This window comes from Schistocerca gregaria, unplaced genomic scaffold (assembly GCF_023897955.1).
Source record: "Schistocerca gregaria isolate iqSchGreg1 unplaced genomic scaffold, iqSchGreg1.2 ptg000182l, whole genome shotgun sequence".
NCBI lineage: Eukaryota > Metazoa > Arthropoda > Insecta > Orthoptera > Acrididae > Schistocerca > Schistocerca gregaria.
In genome coordinates, this window is record NW_026061732.1 from 349,727 (window position 1) to 373,085 (window position 23,359).

The following is a 23,359-nucleotide window of genomic DNA, read 5'->3' on the forward strand; positions in this document are numbered from 1 at the left end:
AAGAGATATATATAGTGGTTAAAGACAAGTTGATATAAGAGATGAATAATATATTATTACAATAATAGAAAGTAAAAAGCAAAACAACAAGAGTATAATGTGAATAGAAGGTGCTGAGATAGAAATATTAGAAAGATTTGTATGCATTTTTGCTTCACGAGCTCAGTAAATGAACATAATTTGATTATTTGATGTGAAGGATTATGATGGATGCGTAAAAGATGACCTTAACCTTTAGCAAATGAAGAGATTATAGAAAAATATAAATTATAGTTTGATATTTAAAAGATAAGTTACAATGAGTAGTAAGAGATGAAGGTAAAGAAAAGAGTATTTAAAGCTTTATAAAAGGTTTGAAAAAGAGTATATATTGTATATTATGCAGGAGGAGATGATAGAATATAGAGGTTTGTAATATATACAAAACATACAGGTGAGAGATGATCATAGGTGGTCAATGTTAAAAAATATTTGATAAAGTTAATTAGATAAATTATATAAATATAGATAATTATATAAATAAAGATAATTATATAATTATAGACATATGAGCATAAATCGGTTTGAAAAATCATCAAAAACAAGATGAACAAGTGGTTGATAGTGTTAATTGTAGCAGCTGAGATTTTAGCAGTATTTTCAGCAGAGGTGGATTAGAGATGTTTGAGATTTGTGGAGGAGTTGAATAAAGTAGTGGTATTAGATAATAAAATCAGAGAAGACTACTGCAATGACAAAAGAGTATCTTGCAATGAAGATAATGAGATTGTTGGTCTCAGATTATACGGAGATGTTCAGATATCTAAAATTCCAGAAAATATTGTATTAATTAAAGACACATTGAGGAATCTAACAATGAGACAGGTGGGTCTATCAGGCAATATTCCAAATGAGATCTACGATTTGAATAATTTAGAAGTGCTGGATTCAGGCGGGAACAGATTCGCTGGTAAATTAGATGATAGAATTGAAAATTTGAGTAAATTAACGATACTTAACTTGATGCAATCAAACTTATCTGGCAAGATACCTGAAAGTTTATATTCATTGACTAAACTTCGAGAACTGAATTTGCAAGGAAACAGTTTTGATGGGTTTTGAGTAATAATATTAGAAATCTGACAAATTATCGAGGTTTGACATAGGTGGATCAGGACTATCTGGTACAATACCTGACGGTCTGTACTCACTGAATAATTTGGGACATTTAACATTGAGGGGAAATAAATTTAGCGGTAATTTAAGTGATAAGATTGGAAATTTGAAAGAATTATATAACCTTGACTTGAGTGGGTTAAGCTTGTCTATGTCGATGATACCTGAATGTCTATATTCACTGACTAAATTAGAATATCTGTCATTAAGGGGAACTAAGTTTAGTGGTAGTTTGAGTGATAAGATTGGAAATTTGAAAGGATTACGTTATTTTAACTCAAATGGATCAGGCCTGTTTGGACCGATACCTAACGGTCTATACTTACTGAATAATTTAGAATTTCTGTATTTGAATGACAATACGTTCAATAATAGTCTAAACGATAAGATTATAGGTTTGAATAAATTAGTGCATCTTGAATTAACTAACTCAAACCTATCTGGTCCGATACCTGAGAATCTATACTCATTGACCAAGTTGACAATCCTGAAATTAGGAGGTAACGGTTTTAACGGAACTCTGAGCGATGACATTAAACGTCTGGAAAAGTTATCGCATCTTGACTTGGGTAACTTGTGTCTATCTAGATCTATACCCAAAGGTCTATATTTATTGCATAAATCGGAAACTTTGAAGCTAGGAGGTAACAAGTTTAATGGTGGTTTAGATGAAGATATCAAAAATTTGAGTTCATTAGTTTATCTTGACGTAAGTAACATAGGTCTATCTGGATCTATACCTAAAGGTCTATATTCACTGAGTGGATTGAGATATCTGAATCTTTCAAAAAACAGTATCAATGGCAGTTTATCGTCTGATATTAATAGACTGACTAAGATAATTGGTCTAGATCTGATTTTCAATCAATTAAGTGGTGCTGTGCCAAATGAAATTCGCAAGCTAACTAATCTCGAAGTTTTGGAAATGAGGGAAAATCAATTTGAAGGTAATATTCATAATCTGAGTGGTTTGAAAAAATTAACTCATATGAACATTAGCTCAACAAAATACAATCTGAATGCAAATTGTAACGGTGAGATGTTACCTCCATTTATTCAAAAGAAAAATTGCTTGATCAGACATGTAAGTAAATTGTGCGATAATGTCACGCGCTGCGAATACGGTGGTAAACCTATGCCTAAGTCATCAGTTGATTCAATATTCTGTACATATGGATCGAAGATGATTGTTATGATGATGGTGTGTATAGCCGGAATAGAGATGATGTTGAGTTAGAATTTGAATGATGAAAGGGTTTATGCAGGATAATAGATAAATTATATATAAAATACGAATTATTTAAAATAATGATGTTTAGTAGATGATTGTTATGATGATGGTGTGTATAGCCGGAATAGAGATGATGTTGAGTTAGAATTTGAATGATGAAAGGGTTTATGCAGGATAATAGATAAATTATATATAAAATACGAATTATTTAAAATAATGATGTTTAGTAGATGATTGTTATGATGATGGTGTGTATAGCCGGAATAGAGATGATGTTGAGTTAGAATTTGAATGATGAAAGGGTTTATGCAGGATAATAGATAAATTATATATAAAATACGAATTATTTAAAATAATGATGTTTAGTAGATGATTGTTATGATGATGGTGTGTATAGCCGGAATAGAGATGATGTTGAGTTAGAATTTGAATGATGAAAGGGTTTATGCAGGATAATAGATAAATTATATATAAAATATGAATTATTTAAAATAATGATGTTTAGTATAAGAGTTAGCTTGTTATAGAATTTGATATATATATATAAGATGCGAAGTAGAGTTGATTAAAATAGAGTGGTAGTTTAAAATATTGCGTAAGAGATATTAGAAAATATATTTAGTGGGAGATTATTGATAGAAATGATGATGTTAAAAATAAGATTAATTAGAGTGAATGTATATTTTGAGTTATATATTGATTGTGTAAATATTTATCATAGATTGTGATGTATTGATAGGTTTTTTGGGTGGTATATTAGGTTAATAATAGGGGTTATAGAGTGGAGTAGTATGTGGTATAAGATAGAGAGGGTAGTATATTAATGAAATAAGATGATATAGGAACAGAGAATAGGATAATAGAATAATATTTGATAATATAATAAAATAAATAATTAATTAAAGAATATGAGAATGATATAATATAGTGAAAAAAAGTATGAAGATAGAAGAATAGATATGATAGAATAAGAGATTGTGAATTAGATGATAAAGTAATAATGAATTATAGATTGAATATAATATGAGTATATATTTGATTAGATAGAGAGGGATGGATAATATGATAGAGGATGTGGATGTGTAGAAAAAGGTATAGAAGGTATGACAGAGACGATAATTAATATGAGTGTAGATAAGTAGTTAATAACAATTAATGTATGTGGATAGTTAATAATAATAATGAATGTATGTGAATAGTTAATGGTAGTTAATGTATGTGGATAGTATGATATATGAATTATATGAATAATATAAATATAAGGTCATGAATTAGGAATAGATAATATGGTAGATTATGTGAATATGTAGATAAGATGTAGATAGAGTATGATAGAGGGTGTATGTAGATAGTATTATATAGAAATGAGTGTGTATATAATTATGATAGATTATAATATTAAGTAGATGTAATGAATAGTATATTTATATTAAATAATAATATTAGTGTAGCTTGGTAGAGAGCATTAAAGATGATAGATAGATAAAAATGATGTTAATTAAAATAATGAATTGAATAATGAAGATTAAATAGGTTAGATGAATTTTATTATAGAATAATCTATATTTGAATATGAATATTATTTGATAAAGCTGTAATATATTAATATAGAGATAGTTAATAGATCGATTAGTATAGATGATTGTAAAAATAGGTATATTGGTCTAATATATATAATAAATATGTATCTGATAATCAATATGAGTTAAATGTATAATTTGATGTAATAAAATTTATCATCATCTTTAATTATAAATATTTTTTGTTGATATAAAAGAATTTTATTAGCTGATATTAACTTGTGTTAAAAAAATATATATATATATATATGTTTTAGATATATAAAGGAAGTAGGGTTGATTTTATGATAGTGTTATAAAAAATAGAAAAATAATGTCATATGTATAAAAGTAGATAATTATAATCTAGTAGGTTATAAGAGTTAAATAGAAAGGAGATAAATATTGATAATAAGAAATTTATTTATTTATGAGATAATTGGTGTGAATTATTTAATAATATGATATAGGAGGTGATATTATAATGTAGATGATTGATTATATAAACAAAATGAAATATATAATATGTATTATATTAATAAAATTATTATATAATAGATTAGAGTTAAATAAAAAAGAAATTTAAAAGATAATAAGAGTCGTAGAAATAGATGATGATTTATATATAATAGGTTGATAGTTATATAATGAATACGACCATACTAGTACAAAAGCACCGCTTCCCGTCCGATCAGCGAAGTTAAACGTACTTAGGCCTAGTTAGTAATGGAATGGGAAACCAGCTGTGAACTCTAGGTGTTGTATTCTTTTTTTTTATTTCTTATATTTAATATATATATATTATTTTTTATTGTTATATTAATATATTTTGTAATTATTATTTAACTTATATAACAACTAATATTAGATGTAAGAAAACTCATATATAATATTTGAATTTATATATATTTTTAATATTTTATATAAGATTAAAAATGATATCTGTTAGTAGAATTCAGATAGACAGAGAATAAATATTTAGATAAATATAACATGATATAAAAATATTTATAGTTAAAATAAATAAACAATAATAGATAAAAAAGTTTATAAAAAAAATTAAATAAATAAATGTAAGATATTATAATATGATACTATGGTATTTGATGATAGAATAAAATGTGATGATAACAAAATAGAATAAGAGAATAGAAAATAGTATATATATTTATATGTGTTATGAAAAGATAGTATGTAGATAATATATATAGACGAATATAATAATAGGAGATTTTAGATAATATAAATATAAATAATATGATATAATGAAAATCAGGAATGAACTATTGATTTGACAGGATAAATATAGATGATATAATGTAATAAGATTATATAGAAGATGTATGATTTAATATAAAAATAGATATAGATATGATAATATGATATAATAGAAAAGAAGTATAGATAGATAGAATGATAATATTGATGATATAATGTTTAGAAAAGTGATAAATAAATGTATGATATAGTGAAAAATATGCATAGATGAATGAAATATAAAGTAATATATATATAGATATAGAAAAATATGTGGTGTATGGTATATATAAATAATATAAGATGTATATAAAAGAATAGTGTATGTAGATTTAAAAAATTATGAATAATTGATATTAATAAAAATATGTAAATATAAATATGATAAATATTAAAATTATATGATATCAGAGAATAGTTAAATATATTATATGTATGTATAAATAAATAATATTATTATGATATTGAATAAAGTTAAATGATATTAAAATGATATATATATATATAATTTATATTAATGATTTTTAGATTATATGTTTATATATTTAGATCTGAATTTTTATATAATAAATGATAAAATTAAAATAATATTATGATATTTGTGCTATTATTGAAGATAATAAATAATTAGATATAATAGATAATTAGGTTATATGAGGTTATTTAGAATATGAATAATAATGTGTTTATATTATGAAATTTATTTGATGATAGATTAATATATTATACTGATGATAATAAATCGTTGTATGAACAGATTGTGTTACAAGAACCGATATGCTGTTGTTGAGAATATTTTCGATCTTCACGCACAATCTGCATAAATTCTACTATTCTGTCAGTTATATCTAGATCATCTTTGTCAAATATAATTTGATATTTGATAAAGTTTCCGATTTGTGCCATACATGCACAATAGTCTAATAATGTCAACATCTGTTGACAGTATTCATTTGGATTAGAATCTTGTTCATTATCGTTGAAAGCAAGCATGATGAGACCCATAGATGAGGGAGAAGTTACGACAGCAACACATTGATTTGGTTTATATCCACTGTTTAAAAGAGGTTGTATACCGATAGAGTTAAAACCGGTCTGTTGTGTATGAATTTGATATTGAAGAGAGAACAATGAGATTGCAGCTATGGTTAAATAAGTAATTAGTAACAATAATAGAGATTTGATTGTTAAATATTTTTTATTTATCATTTTTAGTATTGTAATTAGATATGTTTGTATGATATTGATAATTGAATGATTTAGTATAAATTACTAAAGAATTTTTATAATTGTTATTATCGGTTAAAAATAATATATGATGCTATAAATATATTATAATAAGACTGAAAATAAATAGATATGAAGTATTATGATATTTTAATGATATATATATATAAATATGAATGGTATGATAAATTAAAAGAAATAGAAATAAATCGGATAAAGAACAAGATAATAACAATCCGAATGAAGAGATGTGGAATTAAATTATAGAGTATATTTCTGATAGATATATAGTTGTATGATGTATGAATAGAAAAGGACAAAGATATGTAGTTTAATATATATGTATATCATTGAATAACTAGTGCTTAATGAACGATGATAAATATTATGATCAAGATTGTCAGATATTTATATATATTTTTGTTTAGTATATATATATATATATATCAATATTATGTTATATTTGTAAAATTGATAACTTGATGTGGTAGATTGAAGAAATATATATGTGAATAGTATTTGGACATATAATATGATAGAGTTTGAATATATGAATAGTTTTGATAGAATTTGAATATATGAATAGTTTGAGATTGTTTATGATAATATGATGTATATATTGTATATAGGTATGAATATGTATATAGAAAAAGTGTATATGTTGTAAATAACTATGATTGTATATGATATCAATAAAAATATATAAATATAATAAATATGATATACATAGAGTTGAGTTATTATGATAATATATTTAATAATGATATGTTAAATGAAAAACATATATGATCAATAGAAATTATTAATTTAAAGTATGATAATAATATTATTGATAAAAAAAACAATATAGAACAGTGGTAAACTATGTAGATATAGATTAATATGATGTTTTATAGATATTATTGTTATAGAAATAAATAAAATTATATGATAATAGCTATATATATATATAATATAATGATATATAAACTCAAAATGATATTGATATTTGTATTAATGATACATGTATGTATATATAGATGAGTTTGTTATAGAAGAGGTATAAACAATAATAAAATATATGATATATTATAGAGATGATATATAATTATAGATATAAAAGTATATAGATAATATAGATATAAAAGTATATAGATAATATAGATATAAAAGTATATAGAGATAATATAGATATAAAAGTATATAGAGATAATATAGATATAAAAGTATATAGAGATAATATAGATATAAAAGTATATAGAGATAATATAGATATAAAAGTATATAGATAATATAGATATATTATATTATATGATTATAGGATAGGACAGAAAATATAGTAGAGAGATAATACAATAAGAATATTGAGATAATGGGATAGAATAATATAATAATGATATAGAGTAAATGTGTTTTAAGGTATGGGAGATTTTAGATTAAACATAATAAAGGAATGAATAATATGATAAATAATTTTATAGATAAAATAATTTAGTATGAATGATATAATAATATTGAGATATATATATATATAATTAAATAGAGTAGTATATTTGTCATAATAAACAAACATTTTTTATTTAATAGATTCAGTGATATTATTATTAATCATTTTATTGATGATATCGTGAGTTTATTTAATATTGAAAAATATTTGGATATCACAAATAGCATGATGTTATTATTATAAATAATATATTAATTTTTTAATAGAAGATTTTGAAATAAAAAGTTATGAGGTTAAATAATAGTAAAATAATATTTAAATAGAAGAATATATATATATTAATATAATATATAAAATAAAATATAAGAAAGTACAGTAGTAAATTAGTTAAAATATAAATTATTATAAATGAATAGATACATTAAGCAAATATTAGATATAATAATAGTATGAGATAATAATAGTTAAATGTAAAATTTATTTATATTATTAATTTTATAATTAATAAAAGTATAATCATATATTAATAATATTATATTTATTAATAGTATAATATAAATATTATATATATATATTAATAATAGTTTGAATTATCCAGATATATCACTTTCTAGGAAGTCATTATTAATATTATATAATTATTGTTAATCCTTATTTATATATATATTTAATAATAATTAAAGGACATCTCAATATATCGTTTTATATTATATTATTTACATAATATAATATTTATAAACTCTAATATTTACAATTCCTTAATTATAATATAATATTTTTCATTGTCTTTTTCAATTTATTTTCATAATTATATCTAATATAATATATATTCATCACATAGACTAATATATCATATTATATTATACATAATTATTATCCTATTTAATCTAGCCTTATTTTTTATATTTCTAGTTTTATATGCTTCCAACTATTAATAGATTATATATATATAAATATATATATAACCATATAAAGATTTTAGCTTTATATCATTAAATTTTCATTTAAATATATTACCAATTATCTTATATTATTGTTCCTCTCGTACTAAATAATATTACTATTAAAATAGGATTATATTGTATACACCTGTAGGTTAAAACTAACCTGTCTCACGACGGTCTGAACCCAGCTCACGTTCCCTTTTATTGGGTGAACAATCCTACACTTTTTGAATTCTGCTTCACAATGATAGGAAGAGCCGACATCGAAGGATCAAAAAGCAACGTCGATATGAACTCTTGGCTGCCACAAGCCAGTTATCCCTGTGGTAACTTTTCTGACACCTCTGAAGGGAAGGATTTAAATTTATATAATCCATATATAGTATATAGATTATATTTATCCCATTTAAAAAATATGGTTTCAAAGGATCTTTAGGCCCAACTTTCATTTATATATTATTCTTACTTAAAATAATATTCAAATAAACATTTACCCTTATATTCTACATAAGATTTCTTTTCTTATTGAGTTTATCTTTGGACACCTGTGTTATATTTTAACAGATGTGCCGCCCCAGCCAAACTCCCCATTAAAATAATTTTAATGATATTTAGATTATGATGCATAATTTATAAAATCATACAATTATAAATTGTATTATCTATATTTATCATTTAATTAAAAAAATAATAATTATAGTGGTATTTCATTGACGTTATGACAATAAATTGCCACAACTCCCACCTATACTATACTAATTTTATTTTTTTAAGTATTTTAACTAGAGTCAAGCTCAACAGGGTCTTCTTTCCCCGCAGGTTATTTTTATAATATTTTTATGTATTATATAAATAATTATTTTTGTATATAATAAACATTTACCCAAGCCCGTTCCCTTGGCTGTTATTTCACTAGATTATTAATAGGGACAGTAGGAATCTCGTTAATCCATTCATGCGCGTCACCAATTAAATGACGAGGCATTTGGCTACCTTAAGAGAGTCATAGTTACTCCCGCCGTTTACCCGAGCTTTATTAAATTTCTTTAATATTGACATTCTGAGCACTGGGCAGAAATCATATAATGTCATAAATATTATCTTATATCTATCATTATACTATGTTTTAGTTAAACAGTCGGATTCCTCGTTTTAGTAATCAGTTCTAATATAAGATATATATAATAATCAAGGTAGATTATTATATTGATCCATCAGAGCCAATCTTTCTCCCGAAGTTACAGATCTAATTTGCCGACTTCCCTTATTAATATTAATTCTATCGACCAAACGATTTTATCATAGGATACCTGATGCGGTTATCTGTACGTTCATTATTATATATTTTTAAATTATATATAAATCTAATTTTTACGAGTACAATACACAGTTAAATATTATTTTTTATAATATCGTATATATTATATTGTTACACATAATATATATAATATTACATATATAATATCTTCTATATAGTAAACAATTTCTATTAATGATTAATATTCTATTGTCTACATTTATATTTATATTAGTATAAATATATATATATATATTATAAAGAAAAGATAACTCTTTTTTAACCTATATTATACTTTTTAGATTTATATTTTCAGACATGTCACCACATAACTATAAACATTATAAATGTGTATAGTTCATATTATATATAATTAATGGTTAATTAATGTTAAAATTATTCCCTTTCTTAATAAATACTTATATTTATTCTTTATATATTATTTACTATATTGTATTAGGAACGACTAACTCTATATAGATTAACTTTATATAGAAACCATTATCCACTTCGGTCCTCATATATATATAATCAATATGATTATTGAATTTTATTATGAGTATTTGCTACTATAACCAAGATCTGCTCTTAATATTTATTCATAATAAATCACTTTATTACTTTATATAAATATTAATGTCCTCCTACTAAGATTTATATAATTTGTTATAATAAATCTTGTAAAGAATCGATATTAATTATATATTAATATATATAATTATTAGTGATATACCAATAATTAATATATTAATAATATTAAACAAATATATAATATATAACTATATTATATTTAATTTGTCGATCACTTATGCGTTATCCATTTTAAGCACAATTTAATTCGGCAGGTATGTTGTTACACACTTCTTAGAGGATATCTACTTCCATAATCACCTTCCTGCTGTCTTTATTAAATCATAGCTTTTACCTTTATCAATATTCGATAAATTCATTTTAACATCTTATCTTTACTTATGGTTGATCCCATATAACCATATCTGCTTACCAAATCATGGCCAACTAGGTATAATACATATATATTACATATTTAAAGTTTGAGAATAGTTTAGAAATAATATTTATTCCTAACCGTATAATATAACCGAAGTTATATTATACATTAACTCTTATCATTTCTTTACCTCATAATACTAAATTATATATATATTAGATTTAATATAATATATATATATAGATATTTATTATACCCGCTATCCTTAGAGATATTTCGGAGGAAACCAGCTACTAAATGGTTCGATTAGTCTTTCGCACCTATTCCCATATTATACAAGTGATTTGCACGTCAACATTGCTACGGTCATCCATTTTAATTTCTTAAAACTTCTACCTATACAGGAATAGTTCACCATCTTTCGGGTCCTAAAATTAAAACTATAAGTGATTTATTTTTTATATAAAAAAACTAAATCCTATAAACTGAATATTATTTCTATTTCTATATGTATATTTATTTTGACTAAATAATAATACTTGCTTTAATTTTAGACTCCTTGGTCCGTGTTTCAAGACGGTTATTATTAATATCATATCATTTATAATATATTATTATATATTTTTATTTAATATATAATATATTTTTATAGTATACTATTCTATATATATATATAGAGAATAATATATTATATTAGATGATATCAATAACGTTAATTATATTAATAATTTCAAAGTCTATTTAACTCTCTTTTTTCAAAGTTCTTTTCATCATTCCCTCACGGTACTTTTTAAATATTCACTATCGGTCTCCTTTTATATATCATATTTAGTTTTAAGAGTAATCTATCTCTTTATATATATATTCAGAATATATATATATTTTATTAGATTTGCAATCTCAAACAAATCGACTCTTATTACAATAATCATATATATAATATGTATATATATAAAATTACAGGACTTTAACCTTATATTATTATTTTATTTCAAAATCAATTAATATTATATATACATTATTAAATAAATATTATTGTAACTAATATTACATTATTGATTATTTATTTATACTATTATTACTAATAGATATAATCAATTTCAATAATTGAACTTTTATCTACTTTCACTCGCCGTTACTAATAGAATCACATTTGTTTTCTTTTTTTATAACTTAACCTCCTCTTAGTAATATGCTTAAATTCAGAGGGTCATCTTAAATATTTCAAATATATCTCGTTATATCTATATATATATACACAAATATATATATATATGTATTATCTCTATATATATTTGTGTATATATATATAATTGAATATATCATAGATTTAATTATATAAAAGATTATATTTTATATAACATAATAATATATAATATATATATATTATAATATAATATTTGAAATATTTATACTATATATCTATATATGATATATAGTGCATTTCGCATTAGAGAACTTTATTATTCATATAAACTAATTGTTTATAACATATTTGTAATTCATAATAATATTATCGTATCTAACTACGCTCATCATCGTTTAAAAGGAACCAAGATATCCATTATTAATATATTTTTATTTTTATATTAAATATTATTTATTTATATATATATCTTTTTATCATAAATATAGTTTATATAATTTATAGAATACTATATTATATATTTATTGTTTTTATTTTATAATTCTCTAATGATCCCTCCGCAGGTTCACCTACGGAGACCTTGTTACGACTTCTCCTTCCTCTAAATTATAAAATTCAAATTAATTTGTAATATAGTTATATAGAGGTATAGATATACATATATAACAAACTACTCCTTAATTTTCATCTCATAATCCAATCGGTAGGAGCGACGGGCGGTGTGTACAAAGGGCAGGGACTTAATCATCACATGTTGATGACATGTAATTACTAGGAATTCCTTGTTCAAGATTAATAATTACAATAATCTATCCCCAACTAATTAAATAACATTTTATATGCTCTTAGCTATATTTCATATAGCTATATTTAATTTATATATTAATATAATATTAATATATAAATCTGCTTATTAAATCATTCTCTTGTTATTATTGTAACACGCGTGCAGCCCAAGATATCAAAGGGCATCACAGACCTGTTATTGCGATACTTTTCAAATTACTTAATATTTGATCGTAATTAATCAAATATGATCTATTTTTTCATTATTTTATATATATATAATATATATAATAACTAAAAATACAACATATTTTTATCATCTCGTTCGTTATCGGAATTAACCTGACAAATCACTCCACCAACTAAGAACGGCCATGCACCACCACTTATGATATCAAGAAAGATCCTTTATTCGCTAATTATATTAATCTGTCAATCCTTTTCATATCCTACCTTGGTAAAATTTCCCGTGTTGAGTCAAATTAAGCCGCAAGTTCCACTCCTTGTTGTGCCCTTCCGTCAATTCCTTTAAGTTTCATTCTTGCTAACATACTCCCCCAAGAAATATAAATATTCAACGATTTCTCATCAAAATTCTTAATATATACATTTATCTTCTAATCCATATAGAATTATTAGATATTTTAATATATATCAAACCTTTAATTATCATCATTTACTGGATAAACTACGACGGTATCTAATCATCTTCGATCCTTATCCCTTCGTTCTTTATTGATAAAATTACTCTTATTAAATGCTTTCGCTTTAGTTTGTCTTGGTTGAATCATAGAATTTCACCTCTAGCCAACCAATACATCTAATCCCAATCATTTTCATTCATTCTATACTTAAATCTATCATATACCTTAATTGTTACTCATATTTTGTATAAAACTTATTATTCCTTCAATCACTATAATTTAATTAAGGTATTATATTTATTAAATCTTTCTATATTTTATATCTAACTATTATAAATAATCAAATATAAACTATAAAAATATAAACTTCAACTACGAACTTTTTAACTTCAACAATTTTAATATACACTATTGGAGCTGGAATTACCGCGGCTGCTGGCACCAGACTTGCCCTCCAATTTAATATTCTAATTGTTATTTTAACTCATTATCATTAAAGCATATCTTGGTATAACCAAAATCACCTTTACGTCATTTCTCTACCTCTGTACATTTCTATAATATACATAATATTTGCATATTCATATATTATAGAAAATATTTACAATTGGGTAATTTACGCGCCTGCTGCCTTCCGTGGAAGTGGTAGCCATTTCTCAGGCTCCCTCTCCGGAATCAAACTCTAAATCCCCGTCACCCGTTATAACCTAGGTTAGCCTCTATCTAACCTACCATAGTTGATAGGGCAGATTCTCTTGTAATTACTCGTTTAAATAATTATAAACAATTTTCATACTTTCTATAATCTGTTTTTACACAGATTATATACTTTTTTGTTATTACTCACTTATTTCTAACAAAACTAATATAAATCATGTATTAGCCCTAGATTTCCTACGGTTATCCATATAATTTATAATTACTTAGATTAATTAAACTGCACTATTGAGCTGTCCGCAGTCTCGTTTTCTATAAATAAAAAACTTATACTTACACTTGCATGGCTTAATCATCGTGACAAGCATATAACTACTGGCAGGATCAACCAGGTAACTATATATATATCTAATATATCTTTTACTATATATTATTCATATTATATATATATATTATATATAATATATAATTATAACTCATCTATAACTCATCTATAATAACTATTCTCTTTATTAATTTATAATAATAATATTAATTATTATTATCTTTTATATTCACAATATAAAATTATCATTATTATATATATTCATCTTATACAACTAGCTATATATATATATAATTTATATTTCAATATCTTATATATTTTATAACATATTTATTAAATATAAAATTTAATAATATAATATCAATTATTAAATGTATATTATATATATCATATCAAATATAATAATCTTTTAATTAAAAAAAATTATTAATTTATATTATAATAATATACTTTTAATTCGATATAATAACTTTTTTGTATATTTAATATTAATTTAAATATTATATTTTGATATTATAAAAATATATATACTAAAAAATATATACATATACTACATTAATTATTTAATTCATTTTTATATATTTATATTTTAATTATTTTTATCTTAATCATTAATCATATTATTAAAATTCTCTACCCCCTTTTTATTTAATTTAATTTTATAATCAACCAAATTTAAATAAATATAATAGACTACATACAGACTGCAGTATATATATATATATGTATCTTGTGATTAAAAACTCAAATTATCTATTTAACATCTTCTTGACATTGATGAATATTTATTTCAAATTATTTTTTTATATGACGCGATATAAAGATTTCAATCAACTTTAAAATTCATATATTTTTAAAATAGCCAAAATTTGACCTCATTCACAAGAAGAATCTAACTCTGATAAATATATCTTTTTTTTTATATAATTTTTTACTTATCTAAAAAGCTGTCTAAAAATTAATATACTTTCTATATCACTCTCATATATCGGCTATTTTAAACTATATCCAATTTCTTATTCTTATATCTCTATTCAAACTCTATTCTATCACAAAATCAGAGCTATAGAAAATATTTTGTTACAAATTTTACAATCAGAAAAGACCATTTATTGAAGAAAACTAACCGAATGTTAAGAAAAAACATTTAGGACTATAAAAATGCTGAAGAAGAGAAATAGTTATATTTAATATATATAAAGAATAAACTAGACAAGATAATGAAGAATATAGATAAAAAGATAATAAAACATAAGGAAATAGCAAAAACATGACATATAAGAATTTATAGAAATACTCTGAAGGAGAAGATAGAAAAATTAAAAAAAATACATAATAAAACAAATGAGTAAATATAAAAAAATCAAGACAGTGAGTTTGAAAAAATATATATATAAATGAATGAAAATATATGAATGAAAAGAGAGTAAATAGAGATCTGAAAATCTATAAAAAAATTTATGATAAAAAAGTTTTAAAAAGAATGATAAAATTTGAAATATCAGAAAAATATCTTTTCAAAATATATCGAATATGAGAAATAAGAAATAAATTAATGATTAGTTTAGGATATATGATAAATAATAAATATAGAGAAGTAAAATGGTTATGGTTATATTAAAGAAGACGAATAAAATAAATTAAGAGATTAAAAAAAATAAATTATAGAATGAATAATACTCAGTATGAGAAAGGTAAAGAGTTGTGAAAAATAAAGATATCTAAGATGAATAAATAAAAAAGAAATGAGAAAAATCAGTGAATAGCATTGAGTATAAAGAGATTATTGAAGATAATAAAAATATTTTTAATGAGAATAATTATAAAATTTGAAAAGAAGAAAAATAGTTATAAAATTATTTAAATAAAGATAATTTAATATTAAAAAAATAAAAAATGAATATAATCTAATTAATATATTGGGTAAAAATGAAATCAACAGATGTATTATATAAAATTATTATATAAAGTTGTTTAAGATGAAAGATATTTTGTATAATTGTAAAAAAATTATATAAAATTATTTAATATAGCTATAGAAGCAAATAATTTATTTGAATATTTTGTAAAAATAAAATTGAAAGATATATTGAAGAATAATATAAATATTTAATATTTATCTATAAAATATATAATATTGGATTATTTGATATATTTATTATTTTTAATAATTTTTTTTTATAAAAAATGTATTAATCTACTTTATTATTTTATGTCTTAATTGAAAAGATTCTTTTTAATTATTATATGTTAGTTTATAATAATTAAAAAAAATTATTTGAATTAAGAAATAAAATAATAATAAATCTAAATAAAAAAAATAAAGTATTCTAAAACTATAAAGTTAAAATTTTGGTCTCAGAATTTGTAAAAAATTAAGATTATTGAAATTAAAAATAAACATTAGGATTAATAAGATTATTATTGTGCATATAATTTAATAAATTATAGTGAAATAATCTGAACTCAAGCTAATATCTCTCTTTGACATATAATAACCCTATATATTTTTGTTATGAAATATTTTTTTGTTAAAGAGAGAATCAGGTTGGTTAACAAAGAATCGGAATGATGTTAGCAAAGAATCACTGAGATTAGCAAAGGGCAGGATTTGAGCTTAGACCATCTTTAATTGCTGAAAGAAATGGGTTTTTAGGCCCACAGATACCCCTAAAATCATGAGTTTCTACTGACCAAATCATAGTAGTACCAAGTTTCAAATCTTTAGCATACTTGGCTTTGATACAGAGTGACTTTCGGTTATCAAGACCAATCCTGTCTGTTGTTGTATAAGCATATATACCTATTTGTTCACTATTCTATATTTCTGTCCAACCATTTTTTTCTTTATACTCATAATATTCATTGTATCCCAACATTCCAGCCTGTTTAGTGTATGGTTTGCTGACCCATCATTTCCTGGTAGTGTAGGAGCTGCAAGGTTATGGTTGCTAGAATCAGCAAGTTTAAAGCTTTTACCATATGTTGGCATTCCCAATCCTATTTTTTCTGGATCGGCACCTCTATTCAACCAGCCGTGAATACAGTTGTCTACATACAGACTAGCTAGTGTTTCATTATTGGTATTGTCATAAGCATTAGTTCTGTACAAAGGTGCATGAATTCCAGTGACTCCATCCCATGAACCATGTAAATCGTAAGCCATGACAAAAATACGATCTAGATATTTAGATAAAGATGGAACATGATATGAAATATCAGCTGCTTGATTTGATGCACCTACTGCTGCACACAAGTAATAACCATGCTTGTCAAATTCTTCCCTAAATTCTCTTATAAGTGTATTGAAATTCTCTACATCAATAGGATGTCCATCTCTTTTATTTGGATATTCCCAATCAAGATCAAATCTATCAAAATTATATTCTTGCAGCAAACTTACAGCGCTCTCAATAAGGTTTCGTCTTTTTACTGGATCATTTGACACTATAGAGTAGTTCAATGAACATTCATTCCATCCACCAATAGCCACACTAGTTCTGAGATTGGGATTTTTCTTTTTCAAATCAGTAAAATTAAGGAAGCCCCTCAAGCCACTATAGTCATCTTGACTACCTCTATATTTAGGTATTCATCAAGAATTCTAACCTTTCCAGTCTTTGATTCAATGCCAACAAATCTATAAATAATGTGATCACATAGATCTATGTCTAAATGCTCACTTACATTAAAATAGTCATTTCCATGTCTGTAATTTGCCCAATTACCAACATAACAAGCTGATCTATCTCTAGCTGACACTGCCAAGCTAGTAAGCATAGCAAGCACAGCAATCAGCAATATCACTAATTTTTATCTCATTTTCTATTATAACCTCATTGTTCTAGTCATATAATGATTGTGAATATTCTTTTTAATCAAAATCACTTAAATACAAATGTCTCATAGTTAGATTAAATTTAGTAATATTCAATATAAAAATCTCATACACACAGGCTTTAAGCTTAATTTCTTAATTATAGAAAACTGCTCACTTTAATATCACACTCTATAATCATCATCCTATTACTATAACACTCGTTTTAGCTGATACTTCTCAATCTAATTATTAATCTATTAGGTAAAAAAATCTATCATGATCATTCATATATTTTCATCATATCAAACAATATAGACAGATATTATCAATATATAGAGAAAGACAGATAGATATTCAGATCTTTATCTCAATAAACACATACACATTATCGATCTCTGATAGAGATTATGATTATCTAATTCTAAATAATATTTACAATAGAGAAATTCTCATTGTCTAAGTCTGATTTAAAACTGTTATTATATATATACATCTCTAAATACTTAGTCAATATTGATGTCAATTCTACATCTAACTCTAAAATTACTTAAAATTCAGATCTAATCTATGTTATAAAACCATAAGATATATTCTATTTAAATCATACTCCATATTTGATATACTAAGATTGTCTTATCTACTTCAGATTAATAACATAATGCAGTTAAAATATACTATGAAAAAGAGAAATTTTGAATGAAAATAGATAATTGATCAGATAGAAAATACAATGTATAATATGAATATGATATAATTAAAAATATATAGATAGTTGATATAGCTTGAAAAATATAAGAGAAGAATAGTTATGATAATGTTTGTGGATCTAGAATTAGAGTAAGATATAAATTGAAACTATACAAAAGAGTATCAATTGATGAGGAGTGTATAAATATAATGTAAAGTGTTTGTGTATAAATAATAGGAATAGAAACAATAGAAGAATAAATCTATATGGAGCTATAAAAATAACATGAATATCAATTGAATTTAAAGCGAATAATATAAAAGATGATATGATTAAAACAATCATAAAGTAATATGGAAATAGGATAGAATAATGTGATAATATAATAACATAATATGATAGAAGAATAGAGAATAATGCTATAGTGTGGAATAAAAAATATAGAGTAATATAGGGTAGTAGAATAAAATAAGAATATTGAGATAATAGGATAGATAGTAGGTATGTTATAAAGAGGTGTGATATTATGTGAATATGTAGAGAGATGTGATATTATGTGAATATATAGAGAGATTATGTAATATTGCGTGTGTGTGTATATAGAGGTATGATGTTGTGTACGTGTACAAAAAGGTATGATATTATCTGAATATGTATAGAGATGTATGATATTATCTGAATATGTATAGAAATATATGATATTATCTGAATATGTATAGAAATATATGATATTATCTGAATATGTATAGAAATATATGATATTATCTGAATATGTATAGAAATATATGATATTATCTGAATATGTATAGAAATATATGATATTATCTGAATATGTATAGAAATATATGATATTATCTGAATATGTATAGAAATATATGATATTATCTGAATATGTATAAAAATATATGATATTATCTGAATATGTATAAAAATATATGATATTATCTGAATATGTATAAAAATATATGATATTATCTGAATATGTATAAAAATATATGATATTATCTGAATATGTATAAAAATATATGATATTATCTGAATATGTATAGAAATATATGATATTATCTGAATATGTATAGAAATATATGATATTATCTGAATATGTATAGAAATATATGATATTATCTGAATATGTATAGAAATATATGATATTATCTGAATATGTATAGAAATATATGATATTATCTGAATATGTATAGAAATATATGATATTATCTGAATATGTATAGAAATATATGATATTATCTGAATATGTATAGAAATATATGATATTATCTGAATATGTATAGAAATATATGATATTATCTGAATATGTATAGAAATATATGATATTATCTGAATATGTATAGAAATATATGATATTATCTGAATGCGTATAGATGTATGATGTTGTGGATATGTATAGAGAGGTATGGTGTTGTGTGAATATGTGAATATATAGAGAGGTATGATATTATGTGAATGTGTAGGTAGAGATGTGTGATGTTGTGTATGTGGGTGAAGAGGTATGATGTGTAGAAGAATATGTATAGGTATGCATATAAAGGGGTATAAAAGATTGAATGTGCAGAGTGAATAAAATAGAAAAGATAATATAATAGAGAAAATAATGTGATAATATAGAATATAAGATATGATGAAGAGATATGATGATAGAATAGGATAATAGAAGACAATATGAGAATAGAGAAATAAAATAATAAGATAGAATAATACGATAGAATGAATATATATAGTAGATAATTATGATGTAAAAAGTGTATAGATAGTTACGATTTAGATTGAAGATAGATAGATAGACAGTTATGATTTGAATTAGGTAGATGTGAATAATATGAATAAGAGTAGATAATAGTGAGTAATAAAAGTGGTGTGTGTGTAAGTATATTGTTGAGTGTGAGTTTGTATACATGTATATATATGTATGTGTATGATATTGTGAGGATGTGAATAGTATTATTGATTTGAGAATGTGTAAATAAAAGAGTATATGAATAGTATGATAGAGTTATAATAAGATGTGTGTATGAGGTTATATATGTGTGTGTATAAAGGGATATATGTGTGTGTATGATGATTATGATATTGTATGTGAATAGAGTATATGGTATAAAGTATGTAAGTATATAGAGTAGATGATAGAGATTGAATATATGAATAATATAGTAGAAGAAGTTGATAGAAGTGAGCAGAATAAAAGAAGAAAAGTAGGAGGATAAAAATTGATAATGAATGAGATAGGATAAAGATAGGATAGAGAGTTATGATGATAGAATAGAATAATGAAAAACAAAGTGAGAATAGAGTAATAGGAAAGAGGATATTATAATAGATTGAAAATGATAGATATAGAAGATCAGTGGTGAATAGGAGCGAATGTGGGAGATCAGTGGTGAATAGGAGCGAATGTGGGAGATCAGTGGTGAATAGAAGTAAATGTGGGTATAGTGTTGAATAGGAGTGAATATGGGGGATCAATAGTGAGTAGGAGAGAATAATTATGATAGAAAGGATGTAATGTAGATGAATAGTATGAATAGAGAGATAATAGTAAATAGTAAGAATAGATATACAATGATGAATAATAAGTAGTATGTAAATAATATAGACCAACATGATGTTATGAATATGTGTGTAAATAATATTGATAGGGATAGTATATGTAGAGAGTATGTAAATAGTGTGATATTATTGTGAGTATATGAATAGTATGATGATAATATTTTAGGTGATTTATATAATAGGCTGTAAATATATATATATGATGTATAATTATGTGTGGATAATGTGATGGAGTATGTAGTGATGTATAAAATAGATAATGTAGATTGAGTATGATGAAGTTATAGAACTTGAGAGGATTAGGTAGAATAGGATGAGGAGAGAGGAGTAAGTTGATAGAAGTTTAAAGTAAATGAGAATATATAGTAGTGTAGAGAATATATATATATAGTATAGATGATATATAAAATAATATATATATATAGTATAGATGATATATAAAATAATATATATATATATATAGTATAGATGATATATAAAATAATATATATATATATAGTATAGATGATATATAAAATAATATATATATATATAGTATAGATGATATATAAAATAATATATATATATAGTATAGATGATATATAAAATAATATATATATAGTATAGATGATATATAAAATAATATATATATATATATATAGTATAGAAGAATATAATGTAATAAAAAGAAAATATAGATAATTATACTAATATGTATATAATATAATTTGAGTTTATAAATGATGTATTTTGTGTATAGATAATATGATATAAGTATTATGTATGGATAGTATGATAAAATATATGAGTATATGAAATAATATGGTATGTAATATATGTATGACAAGATGATATAATAAAAGATTATGCATAGATGGTATATAAATAATATAATAAAAAATATGTAGATATATAACATAATAGAATATGTAAATGTAATAATAAGTAGATTAAATAAGGTAGGTATATAATAATATATAATAGAGAAAGTAAAGTAAAGAGATAATATTATAGGTTGGAGAGATAAAAGGAATATAAGATTTAATAGAAGATATTAAAATAATATAAATAAATTAATTAGAGTTATAGAATATATAATATAGAATAAAACAATATTAAAGAATATAAATGAATAATATATAGAGAGAGAGTAAAGAAGAAGATGATAAAATATAAAGATAGATAGATAAAGATATAATGTATATGAATAATTATGAAATAGAAATATATTAAAGAATATTAAATGTATTATAAAATAATAATTAATAAATTTAAAAAGATATAAATTATATATTTTTTTAATAGATTTTAAGATTAGAAGATATAAGATGATAAAAAAAATAAAGTAAATATAATAATAGAAAAAATAAAGAAGAATAAGAAATTGTAGACATATAATATGTATATAAATATATATATGTATATAAATATATATGTATATAAATATAAATATAAAAGATATATATATATATAATTGTTTGAGATATATAAATAAATAAAATATAATGCATATATATGATAAGAAATGTAATAACAATAAGTGATAAAATAATATAAATTAATAAGATAAGGTAGAGAAAATAAAAATAATAAAATGTATAGAAAATATGTAGATATATATATATAACAAATGAATTTTGATAAAATTGATTGATGATTATAATATATATTATATAAGGTAGAGATAATAATATGATTGATATTTA

The 23,359-nt window shown here is 22.7% G+C and overlaps 2 protein-coding genes and 1 non-coding gene across 3 annotated transcripts; 2 read left to right on the top strand and 1 right to left on the bottom strand.

Annotated features, from left to right (window-relative positions):
• The first annotated feature begins 312 nt into the window (after nt 1–312).
• On the top strand, nt 313–2,542 carry LOC126304740 (uncharacterized). The gene is made up of 5 exons (XM_049991913.1): nt 313–318; nt 386–407; nt 695–1,084; nt 1,146–2,387; nt 2,475–2,542. The coding sequence occupies exons 1-5, from the start codon at nt 313–315 to the stop codon at nt 2,540–2,542; spliced, it is 1,728 nt and encodes a 575-aa protein (XP_049847870.1).
• Nucleotides 2,543–4,594: 2,052 nt separating this feature from the next.
• Nucleotides 4,595–4,713, top strand: LOC126304774 (5S ribosomal RNA). The gene has a single exon (XR_007553172.1). It is a non-coding gene; the product is annotated as a 5S ribosomal RNA (ribosomal RNA).
• Nucleotides 4,714–17,198: 12,485 nt separating this feature from the next.
• LOC126304741 (probable chitinase 2) lies at nt 17,199–18,810 on the bottom strand. Its single transcript, XM_049991914.1, has 4 exons — nt 18,807–18,810; nt 18,292–18,373; nt 17,482–18,182; nt 17,199–17,383 (listed from the first exon to the last, which is right to left on the bottom strand). Exons 1-4 carry the CDS (start codon nt 18,808–18,810, stop codon nt 17,199–17,201), a joined length of 972 nt encoding a protein of 323 aa, XP_049847871.1.
• Between the last annotated feature and the right edge of the window lie 4,549 nt (nt 18,811–23,359).